Source organism: Schistocerca nitens, chromosome 5 (assembly GCF_023898315.1).
Source record: "Schistocerca nitens isolate TAMUIC-IGC-003100 chromosome 5, iqSchNite1.1, whole genome shotgun sequence".
Classification (NCBI taxonomy): domain Eukaryota; kingdom Metazoa; phylum Arthropoda; class Insecta; order Orthoptera; family Acrididae; genus Schistocerca; species Schistocerca nitens.
In genome coordinates this window covers 540427474-540440954 of record NC_064618.1, presented here as the reverse complement: position 1 = coordinate 540440954, position 13481 = coordinate 540427474, and the positions used below count along the sequence as shown (strand labels likewise).

The 13481-nt window shown below is 39.5% G+C and overlaps 1 protein-coding gene across 1 annotated transcript in view; it reads left to right on the top strand.

Annotated features, from left to right (window-relative positions):
• The window catches only part of LOC126260154 (cadherin-23-like), a 370016-nt gene that overhangs the window by 174608 nt on the left and 181927 nt on the right, over positions 1-13481 (top strand). Inside the window, exons 12-13 of the mRNA XM_049957412.1 lie at positions 2139-2264; positions 11944-12092. Of these exons, the coding sequence (XP_049813369.1) occupies positions 2139-2264; positions 11944-12092 (275 nt within the window). The remainder of the gene's footprint in view (positions 1-2138; positions 2265-11943; positions 12093-13481) is intronic.

The following is a 13481-nucleotide window of genomic DNA, read 5'->3' as shown; positions in this document are numbered from 1 at the left end:
AGAAAGATTGAAAACAGTGTTATGGGTGGGTGCTCATGAACAGTGTGTTTAATTGAGGGTGGAGGAAGTTTTTGGGGTTGTGGAAGGTGGAACGTTGTATCCTCAGGTAGTCAGATATCAGTGTGCATCTAGGAGCCCCAGAAGAAACAGAGAAACAGAGTAAGCCACCAGCCAGAAGAAATATCTGCATAAGAGTAACCCAAACTAACTGTTGGTGAACAAAACAGATAGACTGACCAGGGCAAGGACAAACGACCTGACAGTGAGGTGCAAAGCAAAGCCGATGCCACAATGATGATAGCCAATGATGAGAAGCAGAGGACAAATCAAAGATGCAAGATAGTTATCAACCAATCCAAGTACAGCAAAGACAGTTCCGACAATATCAAGCACTCGCACAGAACTGACCAGCTTTGAGCTGGGCAGCTGCCTATATATCAGCTGCATGGAATGCTGTTGGCCACTGCATCGATGTGGCAAGTCATTGGCACCCTCACTGTGTGAGCACAGTGCTGCACAGCCACTGTGCCGCCTAAGGTGATCAAAGTAAATCCCATCTGGTGGGCATTCAACCTCCAAGGCAACCAACATCAGATGGAATAAGTCAGCAAGGTGTGGTTGGGGAGCTGTGAGGGGTTTGCAGTTGGGAGGGGTAGGGTTGAATGAATCAAAGTGGTGCACTCTTTCTTGTGACAGGTAATTCCAATGGGGCATAGGCCAGGTGTAGTTTGGATGACTATATACAAATTTATGAACATTCTACTTATAAATGAAATTACGAAAACCCATTGGTATCAAAGGGTTTCTAAATGTGTATCAGGCTTGATTATGTCAACTATGTAACATAAAAAGTATTAACATGTTCAAAATACAATTGTGGAAGGTTGACTGAACTCTTCCAAACAATTTAGTTGCCAAAATTAACATGGTAGATCTGTTATCCTACTTTTCTTTAAATTCAGCGTATAGGTTTGATTTGGCTTAAAATAACAATTTTCAGAAAATATGAAAGTTTCTAAGTTTAGAAACACATCAGATAAAAGCTCTGAGGTGGAGTGCTGAGCAAAATACTCCTTTAAGAAATAGCACTCCATCTGCAAGCCACAAGTGGCCCAGCGGGACCATCCGACCACCATGTCATCCTCAGCTGAGAATGCGGATAGGAGAGGCGTGTGGTCAGCACATACCCTCGGAGTCATTTTGATGGTTTTCTTTGATCGGAGCCGCTGCTATTTGTTTGAGTAGCTCCTAAATTGACATCACAAGGCTGAGTGCAACCTGAAAAACGGCAACAGTGCATGGTGGCCCAGATGGTCACCCATCCAAGCACCCATCCAAGTGCCAACTACACCCGATAGTGCTTAACTTCGGTGATCTGACGGGAACCAGTGTATCCACTGTGGCAAGGCTGTTGCCCTTTAAGAAATAGAGTTACTTGGAATCTATAACAATAATTGGGCCAAGCAGGTGAAACATCAACAAAGAATTTATTACACCCTCAGTTATTTCCCATGATTAAATAGTTTCATTGTCATATTTAATCTTTTAGAAATAATTTTGTGCTGGGATGGCTGTAAAAGAAAAGTGACAATGGTTAACAGTGTTGAATTCAAGTTGTTCAAGTGGCACTATGTAATGTAGTTTCATTAAATGTATGCATTAAATGTAGTAGCACCTGTATGTAGTATTAAGATATCAACACTAACAACTGTGAATCTGACAACACCAAAGTGGTGCAGTACAGTGTTTGTGTGAAACCAAAACTTTGACCTACTATATTGAACAATAATGTAACATATTAAATGACATTACGTTCTGCAAATGATGTTAATATGATGATAAAATAACAAACTAAGGAAATTTGCGGTAATAGTAAACTGTAAACACATTGCTCCATATAATGAACAAATGTAGTATAAATCTAATAAACAGTTACATATTGTTTTTATTGTTTCTGTCGCAACTCAGCATCTCCACTATGTGGTAGGTAGCCACTTTCCTTTCCATAATATTGAAAAGTTATGTACTTACATGCACTGCAATCACACTGCAAAATTTTCTAAAGTGGTTACAATATTTCAAATATGCAGTAAAGTTTAATTGTATATTGTTCTCATATTTAATTTTATCTTTTACAGTTTATCCTTGGATCCAGTTACTGGAATAATTACCATCAAATCTGACACTCCTGGATTTGACAGAGAACTGATTTCAAAACATTATTTAACAGTTGAAGCACGAGATGATTTAGGCAATGGAAACAGGTAAATACTTTTCTTTATAGCTCTATCCCACTCAATAACCATCCTATCAGGTATATAAAATGGTAGATGTACAAGTCTGGATGAAGTTAAGTAATCATTTGTATAGCAAGCTTCTTAAAAGTTTCATAAAAATTGAGCCAGAGACAGTAACCAAAAAAATCTTTCTTCATATCTCATCTATCTTCTACTACACTATCAGTGAGAATAGAAAGCAAATATTTGAAAAATAAATTACTATTAACTTTCTTTGGCTGCATAATTTACATGCCCTCACAACAACCCATCTCAAGATGATCAGAGATATTTGTCACCTTAGGCAACTCAACATGAACAGGGGCATGATCTTAATGCCAAATTAAGATGATTTCAACACTCATATAGATGGCATTCATTTGGATAGCACTTTTTATCATAAAGCACACAAGAGGTCACTGGTAACAATAGGACTACCTCTTAGTTTTTGATTGTGGTATCAATTTCAAAGTAAATGTAGTTGCCACATTTTTAATAATATTGATTTTCTTTTGTAGGTGTTGAACCATTTGACTTTAACTGTGTGTGTGTGTGTGTGTGTGTGTGTGTGTGTGTGTTCTTTAACAGTCTAGCACATTTAAGGACTTGTCCGAAAGCTAGTGCGTTTTCGTTCTTCTTGTTTGCCTGTCAGTGACAAAATGACACTAGTATTTGGTGAATGGTTCCCTTTTTTAATCATAAATTATTTACATGGTGCCAAATTTAAACAGTTAAGACTGCCTTTTTCCATTTTTAAGGTACCTCATTGTTTGGAAGTTAAATCATTTTTAACATTTTGATTGGACAAAATGGCACTTGTTAACACTTTAAAAAATATTTACCATTTTTTATTTATCCTCCAAACTATGTGAAACTTGGTGGTTACATACACTACTGTACAAAGATGTAGAAAAAATTCCATACATTTTAGTAACACCATCAAGCAAGGACATAAAATATCACATATACATCTGCATAGATATTCCACAACCCATAGTATGGTGCATGATGGAGGGTACATTGTACCACCATGAGTCATTTCCTTTCCTGGTCCACTCAAAGAACAAGAGAAAAATGATTGTCTGCATGACACCAGGAGAGCCCTAATTTCTCTTATCTTTTTGGTCCTTATATAAAATGTATGTAGGCACCAGAAGAATCTTTCTGCAGTCAGTTTCAAACCCCAGTTCTATAAATTTTCTCAATAGAGTTTTGTGAAAAGAATGTTCGTCTTCTCTCCAAGGATCCCCATTTGAATTCACAAAACTTTGGCGTAATACACTATGTGATCAAATGTTCCGGACACCCACAAAAACAAATTTTCTTCATATTAGGTGCATTGTGTTGCCACCTACTGCCAGGTACTCCATATCAGTGACCTCAGTAGTCATTATACATAGTGAGAAAGCAGAATGGGGCACTCCACGGAACTCACGTACTTCGAACATGGTCAGGTGATTGGGTGTCGCTTGTGCCATATGTCTGTACACGAGATTTCCATACTCCTAAACATCCCTAGGTCCACTCATTCTGATGTGATAGTGAAGTGGAAATGTGAAAGGACATGTACAGCACAAAAGCTTGCAGGACGACCTCATCTGTTGACTGACAGAGACCACCGACAGTTAAAGAGAGTCATAATGTGTAATAGGCAGACATCTATCCAGACCATCACACAGGAATTCCAAATTGCATCAAGATCCACTGCAAGTACTATGACAGTTAGACAGGTGGTGAGAAACCTTGGACTTCATGGTCGAGCAGCTGCTCGTAAGCCACACGTCATGTCGGTAAATGCCAAATGACAACTCGCTTGGTGGAAGGAATAGAAACATTGGACAATTGAACAGTGGAAAAATGATGTTTGGAGTGACGAATCATGGTACACAATGTACTGATCCAATGGCAGGATGTGGGTATGGCGAATACCCAGTGAACATCATTTGTGAGCATGTGTAGTGCCGACAGTAAAATTCAGAGGTGGTGGTGTTATAGTGTGGTTGTGTTTTTCATGGAGGGGGATTGCACCCCTTGTTGTTTTACATGGCACTATCACAGCACATGCCTACATTGATGTTTTAAGCAACTTCTTGCTTCCCATTGTTGAAGAGCAATTCTGGGATGGTGATTGCATCTTTCAACACGATCAAGAACCTGTTCATAATGCACAGCCTGTGGCAGATAGAGGGTAAGTTTCTTCTTCAGCTTGTGCACTTACCACCATTAAAAACTCATAAAGTGCCATTTAGTTTGCATACTGTGACAAGTAGAGTCATCCTTTGATTATGGGAAATCGCTTTTAACACACCTTTATTAGTGATTATATACAATTCTGATTTAAGAGCATCCTTAAGAATCTGATAAACCTCTGTAGCTAATTGGTCAGAGTGGCTGACTGCCGTGTGGAGGATCTGAGTTCAACCCCCAAGATTTTTTATTGGTGGGAGGACTCGAATGATGTCCACTCAGCCTGTTGATGGAAATTGAGGAAATATTTGGATGAGAAGTAGCAACTCCAAGGTCTGCAAAGTCGACAATGGCTGCGAGAGCATTGTGCTGATCCTGTGCCCCTCCATGCCACATCCAGATGATGTCAATGACTGAGTTGGTTGGTCTCGATTAGTCTGTCTGAGGCTAGAATGGCGGAGCTTCAGAGTCTGGGGCATTAGCCGAGCTTTGACAAATTGCGGGGTGTCCATCGCTTAAGGCAGACATAAGCGTAAAAATCAGTTGTGTCCTCTAATCCAGGTGAGAATATTTGAGCATATTTATCACAGGATCTTTAGGGCAGCACAAGACACTTCGGATTGCATGGGATGGCGGTGTTTCATGAAGCATAAGTCCAAAAGAATGGGAAGAGTCTATTTCAAAAATTTTCTCTACTTTGGGCCCAGGTACCTCAAGAAAATTTACTGGATGAGTGATTTCGTACTAATCAAGTAAAACTGGAAATTTTCCTAGCAGTGATACCTGATGACATCCGTAGGCCCACAGGTTTGTCTCAGCTACCTTCAAGGGTGGTGCCCCTTATCTTAAGTAAGTAGACTGTTTTAGCAAGGGCACAGAAGCATCTGTGTCCTGAAAGTAACTTTATTGAGTGTTTGCCTATGAATGTAACTAAGTACATTTCCTGACTTGTGTCCTCAGAAAGCTGCACTTCTATCATTTTATCACCTACTTAGTACACTTCCATAAGTTGCAGCATATCTGAATCAGGATTGTTACAACATGACTCTTGCAAGTGTCCCTTTTTGCCTCACTTGTGGCAAGTTGGGCACCAATGGGGACATTTGTTGCATGTATGGCAAAGGAAACAATGTTTGCAGCTGGGCAATGGCACTGTTGCTGACAAGGTTCAACACAGCTCTTGTGACTGTTTAGATGGTCATCTACACTTGGGAGCTGGTGGAGGGTGTGTCGGAGATGACGTCCTGCATGACTAGTGCTGGAGAGCTGACTGCCACAATGTCTCCATCCATTGTAATAAACTCTGGGGTGTATGAGCCCTAATTTCTCATCTCTTACCTTCGTGGTCCTTACAGGCAACGTATGTTGGCAATAGTAGAATCATTCTGCAGTCAGCACCAAATGCCGGTTCTCTAAATTTTTTCAATAGTGATTTTCAAAAAGAACATCACCTTTCCTCCAGGGATTCTCAATAGAGTTCCCGAAGCATCTCCCTAACATTTATGTGCTGTTTGAACCTACCAATAACAAATCTAGCAGCCCTCCTCTGAGTTCCTTCGATGTCTTCCTTCAATCTAACCTGGTACAGATCCCAAATATTCAAGTAGTACTCAAGAATATGTCATACCAGTGACCTATATGTGGTCTCCTTTACAGGTGAACCATTCTTTCCTAAAATTCTCCCAATAAACTGAAGTTGACCATTTAACTTCCCTACCACAGTTATCACACGCTCGTTCCATTTCATATTGCTTTGCAGCATTACACCCAGTTATTTAAACGACTTCACTGTGTCAAGCAGAACACTAGTAATACTGTATCTCAACATTATAGGTTTGATCTTCCTACTCATCCACATTTAATTTACATTTTTGTACATTTAGGGCTAACTGCCATTCATCACACCAACTGAAAATTTTGTTGAGGACAACATACTGAGATCTATCATTTAAGAAGTCTTCGTGGCACTCACATATCCGTGAACTTACTCCACATTCTTGTACCTTCATTAACAGCCTGCAGCCTGGCACTATGTCAAGTACTTTCTGGAAATCTAGAAATATAGAATCGTCCTGTTGCCCTTTGATATGTTGCTAGAGAAGGCCGAAATGCACGCTATAAGCTCACGCAGGCTGGCGTGAGGTCTGAAACAGGATACGTAATGAATGCTATAAAGAAAACTACGTAGCTGCTGGAATACTTAACTTTAATCCACAATTGGTGAACATTGGTCTTGTTGATACAGTATTATCATCTCAATATAACTTGGTGATGGCACCTTGCTAGGTCGTAGCAATTGACTTAGCTGAAGGCTATGCTAACTACCGTCTCGGCAAATGAGAGCGTAATTCTCAGTGAACCTTTCCTAGCAATGTCGGCTGTACAACTGGGGCGAGTGCTAGTAAGTCTCTCTAGACCTGCCATGTGGCGGCGCTCGGTTTGCAATCACTGATAGTGGCGACACGCGGGTCCGTCGTATACTAGCGGACCGCGGCCGATTTAAAAGGCTACCACCTAGCAAGTGTGGTGTCTGGCGGTGACACCACACCCTTCATCCATAGTTCATTGTATATCATGTGAGAAAAGGGCAAGCTGAGATTTGCACAATTGATGTTTTCTGAAACCATGTTGATTCTTGGACAAAAGCTTCTCAGCCTCAAGAAAGTTTATGATATTCGAACCGAGAATATGTTCAAGGATTCCACAGCAAACAGAAGTTAGGGATACTGGTCTATAATTTTGTGGGTCCATTCTTCTACCATTCTTATGTACTAAAGTCACCTGCACTTTTTTTCCAATCACTTGGGACGTTGTGCTGGGAGAGAGATTCATGATAAATGTAAGCTAGGTCACAGGCTAATGCCATAGAGTACTCTTTTTTTGTAAAATTAAACTGGGATTCCATTCGGACCTGATGATGTATTTGCCTTGAAATCTTTCAGTTGTTTCTCTACACCAGGTATGCTTCCTACTATGTCATCCATATGGGAGTCTGCCCGATGGTGAAATGATGGTATGTTTTTATGATTCTCTTGTGTGAACAATTTCTTGAATGTGAAATTTAAAACTTTGGCTTTAGTTTTGCTATCTTCAATTGCCACACCAGACTGGTCAACAAGGGATGGAATGGAAGCCTTAGACCCACTTACCGATTTTATGTATGACCAGAATTTTCTCGGGTTCTCTGCCAGATTTTTTGCTGAGGAGCAGTGGTGGTAGATGTTGTATGCTTTATACATAGATCTTTTCACAGACATATGAATCTGTACTAACCTTTGCTTGTCGTTATGTGTATGTTCCCTTTTGAACTGAGAGTGCAACAGCCTCTGCTTCCTCAGCATCCACTGAATTTCATTATTACACCATGGTGGGTCTTTTCCATCCTTTATCCACTTACTAGACACATAACTCCCCAGACCACGATTTACAATCTGCTTAAACTTTGTGCATAATTCTTCGACATTAATCTTACTGTAAATAAATGATGCAAATTCACTTTCTAAGTGAGATGTTAATAACTGATTATCAGCTCTATCTAGCAGAAACACTCTCCTAGCCCTCTAGATTTATTTATCAACTTTCAAAATCATAGTTGCTATAATGAGATCATCGTCACTCGTCCCTGTCTATACTGACATTGTCAATAAGGTGCAGCCAATTTGTAGCTACAAGGTCTAAGATATTTCTATTGCATGTGGACTGCTGAACTAGCTGCTCAAGACAATGCTTCTCAATTTCTTTTGTCCAAATAGATATGTAAAGTTTGTTTCAATTTATCCTAAAGCCTGCATCATCTTGATAATGATATCTTTATCCAAGTCAGGATTTGTCCTTTTTGACAACTCATCTATGCACAATGTACATTCACCATCATTACTGTCACTTGCCTACTGTTGTATTCGATTCAACAACTAGGCTCTAAATAGCTGCTGATTTGTCATCACTGACATTTTCTGTCTATTTCAGTGTCACACTATAAGGTTCCATGAGCTTGCCTCTTGCCACTTCCTGTTCACACTTTTCCTTTGCAAAATGTTATGAATCTTCAGAGCACATTATAGAATGAGTAACTGCTCAGACATTGTCACTATATGTAATTAATTACAAGGTGACCAGTTTTGTCAACACATGATCGTCTTCAGACCTTCAAAACTAATATGATACAGAATATAAATTACAGGGATACATAAGAAGAACTTAAAATTAGCTGATAAATACAAAACACAGATACATCCAAACAATGGCTGTACATGGAGCATGAACCGCTGAATGATGACAGTCTTCTGCTGGAGAAAGCAGCACAGCTATTTCTTAAATACTGGAAGCTTCACCTACTGCTGACAGCATAATGTCAGCATTAGCCAATCAGAAATAGGTTGAAAGAATTATGTACAAAAAATTAACTTATTACTGTAGTAAATAGAACATAAAAATCATGTATTTTATAATAAAGAAGAAACAATTTGTTAATGCTGCTACTGTCAAACAAATACACCAAAAACTTTAAAAAGAAAACAAGTAAACATTGCGTTCATTGTATATAGGTTGCCTCTAGGGGCATGTTGGAAAAATAACTATGATGTTGTTGGTTTCTTTGGAGAAGGTGGACACCACCCCAAAGATGAAGCAGCAGGTTGATTTCCAATGAGTTAACGAGATTGATAGGTGATGTCCAGTAAAAGACATTCCATGGGTGTTTAAAGTAGGTGGTTAATATGGAGATTTACATCTACATCTACTAGTTACTCCTCAAGCCACTATATGGTGCGTGACAGAGGGTACCATGTACCACTAGTCATTCCCACCCCTGTTCCACGTGCAAATAGAGCGAGAGAAAAATGACTTTCTGTATGCCTCCATATGAGGTCTAATTCCTTGTATCCAATCTTCCCTGTCCTTATGCACAATGCAGGTTGGTGGCAGTAGAATTGTTATGCAGTCAGCTTCAGGGGCTGGTTTTCTAAATTTTCTCAAGTGTGTTCCTCAAACAGAATGTCACTTTCCCACCGGGAATTCCCATTTGAGTTCCCAAAGCATCTTTGTAACATTTACATGTTGTTAGAACCTACAGGTAAGAAATGTAGCAGGCCACCTCGGAACTGCCCCAATGTCCTCCCTCAATCCAACCTGGTGCAGATCCCAAACACTCAAGCAATACTCAAGAATAGGTCACAACAGTGCCCTATATGCAGTCTCTTTTAAATGTGAACCACACTTCCCTAAAATTCTGCCATTGAACCGAAGTTGACCATTTGCCTTCCATACCACAGTTCACACATGTTTGTTCCGTTTCATGTTGCTTTGCAGTGCTATGCCCAGATATTTAAATGACTTCACTGCATCTAGCAGGCCACTACTAATACTGTATCTGAACATTGCAGATTCGTTCTACCTACCCATCCGTATTTGCTTACATTTTTCCACATTTAGAGCTAGCTGCCATTCATCACACCAACTAGAAATTTTGTCTAACTCATCTTGTAAATTCCTACTGTCACTCGACACTGACACCTTACCATACACCACAGCATCTTCAGCAAACAACCACAAATTGCTGCCCACCCTGTTCACCAAATCATTTGTGTATATAGAGAACAATAGCAGTCCTATCACACTTCCCTGGCACACTCTTGGCAATATCCTTGTCTCTGGTGGACACTCGCCATCATGGACAACATACTGGGTTCTATTGCTTAAGAAGACTTCGAGCTACTGACATACCTTTGAACTTACTCTATATGTCCATATGTTTGTTAATAGTCTGTAATGGGGCACCATGTCAAATGCTTTCTGGAAATTTAGAAATGTGGAGTCCGCCTGTAGCCCTTCATCTAAAGTTCGCAGTATATCATGTGAGAAAAGGGCAAGCTGAGTTTCATACAAGAAATGCTTTCTAAAACCATGTTGATTCATGGACATAAGCTTCTCAGTCTCATAAAAGTTTGTTTTACTCAAACTGAGAATATGTTCAAGGATTTTGCAGCATACAAAAGTTAGGGATATTGGTCTGTAATTTTGTGGGTCAATTCTTTTACCCTTCTTGTGTACAGGAGTCACCTGTGCTTTTTTCCAGGTGCGTAGAACTTTGTGCTCAGCAAGAGATTCACGATAAATGCAAGTCAGGTAAGGGGCCAGTTCCATATAGTACTCGTTATAAAACCGAACTGGAATTCCATCTGGATCTGGTGATTTATTTGCTTTCATATCTTTCAGCTATTTATGCCAAGGATGCTTCTCGATATGTCATTCATACATAAGTCTGTCCAGTGGTCAAATGATGGAATGTTTGTATGATCCTCCTGTGTGAACGGTTCCTTGAATGTGAAATTTAAAAGTTTGGCTTTTGTTTTGCTGTCTTCAGCTGCCACACCAGACTCGTCAACAAGGGACTGAATGGAAGCCTTAGACCCACTTAATGATTTTACATGCAACCAGAATGAGATGGTAGACACTGATCTTGGACAGTTTCCATAGAAATGACCACAGACATTGATAAATGAAGCTTAGTAGAGAACCCTCCAAATATGCAGCTCTGTGATATAAAAATGTGGTATACTTTAATGTATGAAGATAATCATGTAATGATTGAAACTGATCATCTTATAATAAAAATGCCTTTGTGATATGGACTGTTTTGTAATTAATTTCAAATATTGTTTTGATTGCTGATTTACCCAAGAAATGTTTTCCAAAAATGTCACTGTAGATACAGCTCTTCCCAGAATATTGAGGAAATCTTAATAGACTCAATAAACTTTCAGAAACTGAACTTGATATGAATGCTTTTCTCCTGTGATACATATAGTTTAATCTTGTCATTTATCTCACAAAGTCCTCAATTTGTACATTTATTGAATGAAAATTTCATTCCAATTAGTGTGTGAACTGAATCATAACTTCTTCATAGATTAAAACCTTGTATCTAACACTCATTCTTTGCTTTTTCCAGGTGCCTGTGCTTGAAAAATAGTAAACTTATTTCAAAACCCATTTCAGCATAGAGTTTTGTCAGAATGATCTAGTTTACACATACTTTAAGATTAAATTTGTTGCTTAACCATGGCCCATTCACTCACAGATACCATATACAAACTTTGATCATCCATCAGCGGTAAATTCAGTAGTTAATGTGCACTACAGACTGGCACTGGAGTAGCTGCCCTCTGCTTTGCATAACACACTCAGTGTGAATCATATGCTTTGAAGCACTTACAAATTGCTATAAATAAGAAAATTTTCCATGTTTCTACTTAACTAGAATAACAGAATGGTAATATAATAATATACCAAGTGGTTATAAACATTGGGACCAGAAGATGTTAATATTGAAATAAGTTAAATTAATATGAGATTTACACATCTGAATCTGAAATTCCATTTAATAAGTGATTGTGAGTTTCTAGGTATTTGGTATTTTATTGATTTTCTACATTCATATCAACATTTCCAGCCACTAATGTATGTATTTCTGTATTTTCAGGAACACTGTGCAGCTGATCATTAACGTGGAAGACGAAAATGACAATGCTCCAGTTTTTTCTCGGAGCAAATATGAAGCCAGATTGCTTGAGAACCATCCAGTTTTTGAAACACCACTAGTGCTTGAGGCTCACGATATGGACTTGAATGGTTAGTTCAGTAGAATTCACAATAATATTTAAGTATATATGTAGTCCACACATGGCTTAAATGTTTCTTCACATTCTGCTCCATTCAAATAGAACAGAAAGTACAGGATCTATTTTCCACTTGACTGCGAGTAGCATGTCAATGGAGTTTTAGGTGTCCTGTACAGGGAGGATTCAGGGTGCTGTACTGATCCCGCTAACGAACAAATTAGAGGTGCTGTCTTTCACTGAAACTACAACTGAGCCATTGGGACTTAGTTCATCTGTTTTGGGGAAACCTCTTTTGTCCAGTGTCAGGAGGAGGCAAATGCAAAAGGGTTGGCAGTTCAAATGTATGGTGAATGATGGTAACCCTTAGGGAAATGGCAACAAGAGACAGAAAAGGATTCCAGGTGCATTCATTGTGTATGCCTGGGAGCCTCATTCAACATGTTGAAGAGGCTATTCCGGCAGCCATTTTGGGAACGTGCTGCAATCAACTGCAGATTGAGGCAGATGTTGGAACAAGTGATGCCCGTGATCTGGGCTCCGAGGTCATTTTTGGGTCATTCCAGTGACTGGCAGAGAAAGTTGAGAAGAACAGCCTTGCACATGCAGTTTCAACGAAGCTCAGAATTTACAGAATTGTCCCCAGAACTGATTGTGGCCCTCTAGTGCTGAGTCAAGTGGAAGGACTGAACCAGAGACTTCAAAGGGTCTGTGATAAGCTAGGCTGCGACTTCCTGAACTTGCATCAAAGGGCTGAGAACTGTATGATCCGCCTAAATAGGTCAGGTGTGCACTACATATCAGAGGCTGTTACTCAGGTAGCTGGCTGTGTGTAGGGTGCACACAAGGATTTTTTAGATTAGGCAACTCTCCTTCCAGTACAGATAATAACAGCTATAAGAGACTTGGAAGTATTAGTGTAAGATATAAAGGGATGCCCCCCCCCCCCCCTCTGCTCCCCCTATAGGTGAGAGTATTAAAATCATAGTAGTGAACTGTTGGATCTTGGTGGTTAATTGCCAAAGCATTCACAACAAAGTGCCAGAGTTTGAGGTGTTCCTGAAAAGTAGTGAAGTTCACATAATACTAGATACAATACAGAAAGCTGGTTCAAAACTGAAGTTGATAACAGTGAAATTTTTGGGGAACATTGAATTATATTTTTGAAAGGATAGGCAAATGAAAAATGGAGGTGATGTATCCACCGCAATAGGTGAGAAACTCAGATCCACTGAGATAGAAACTGAAGCTGCATGTGAGATTGTTTGGGCAAGACTCAGTACCAGAAGTGAGCCTAAAATGATAACTGGATCCTTCTATCACCCCCCCCCCCCCCAGACTCATCTCCTGATGTAACCAAAAACTTTAGAGATAACCTCGGTTCACTTGTACATAAGTTCCC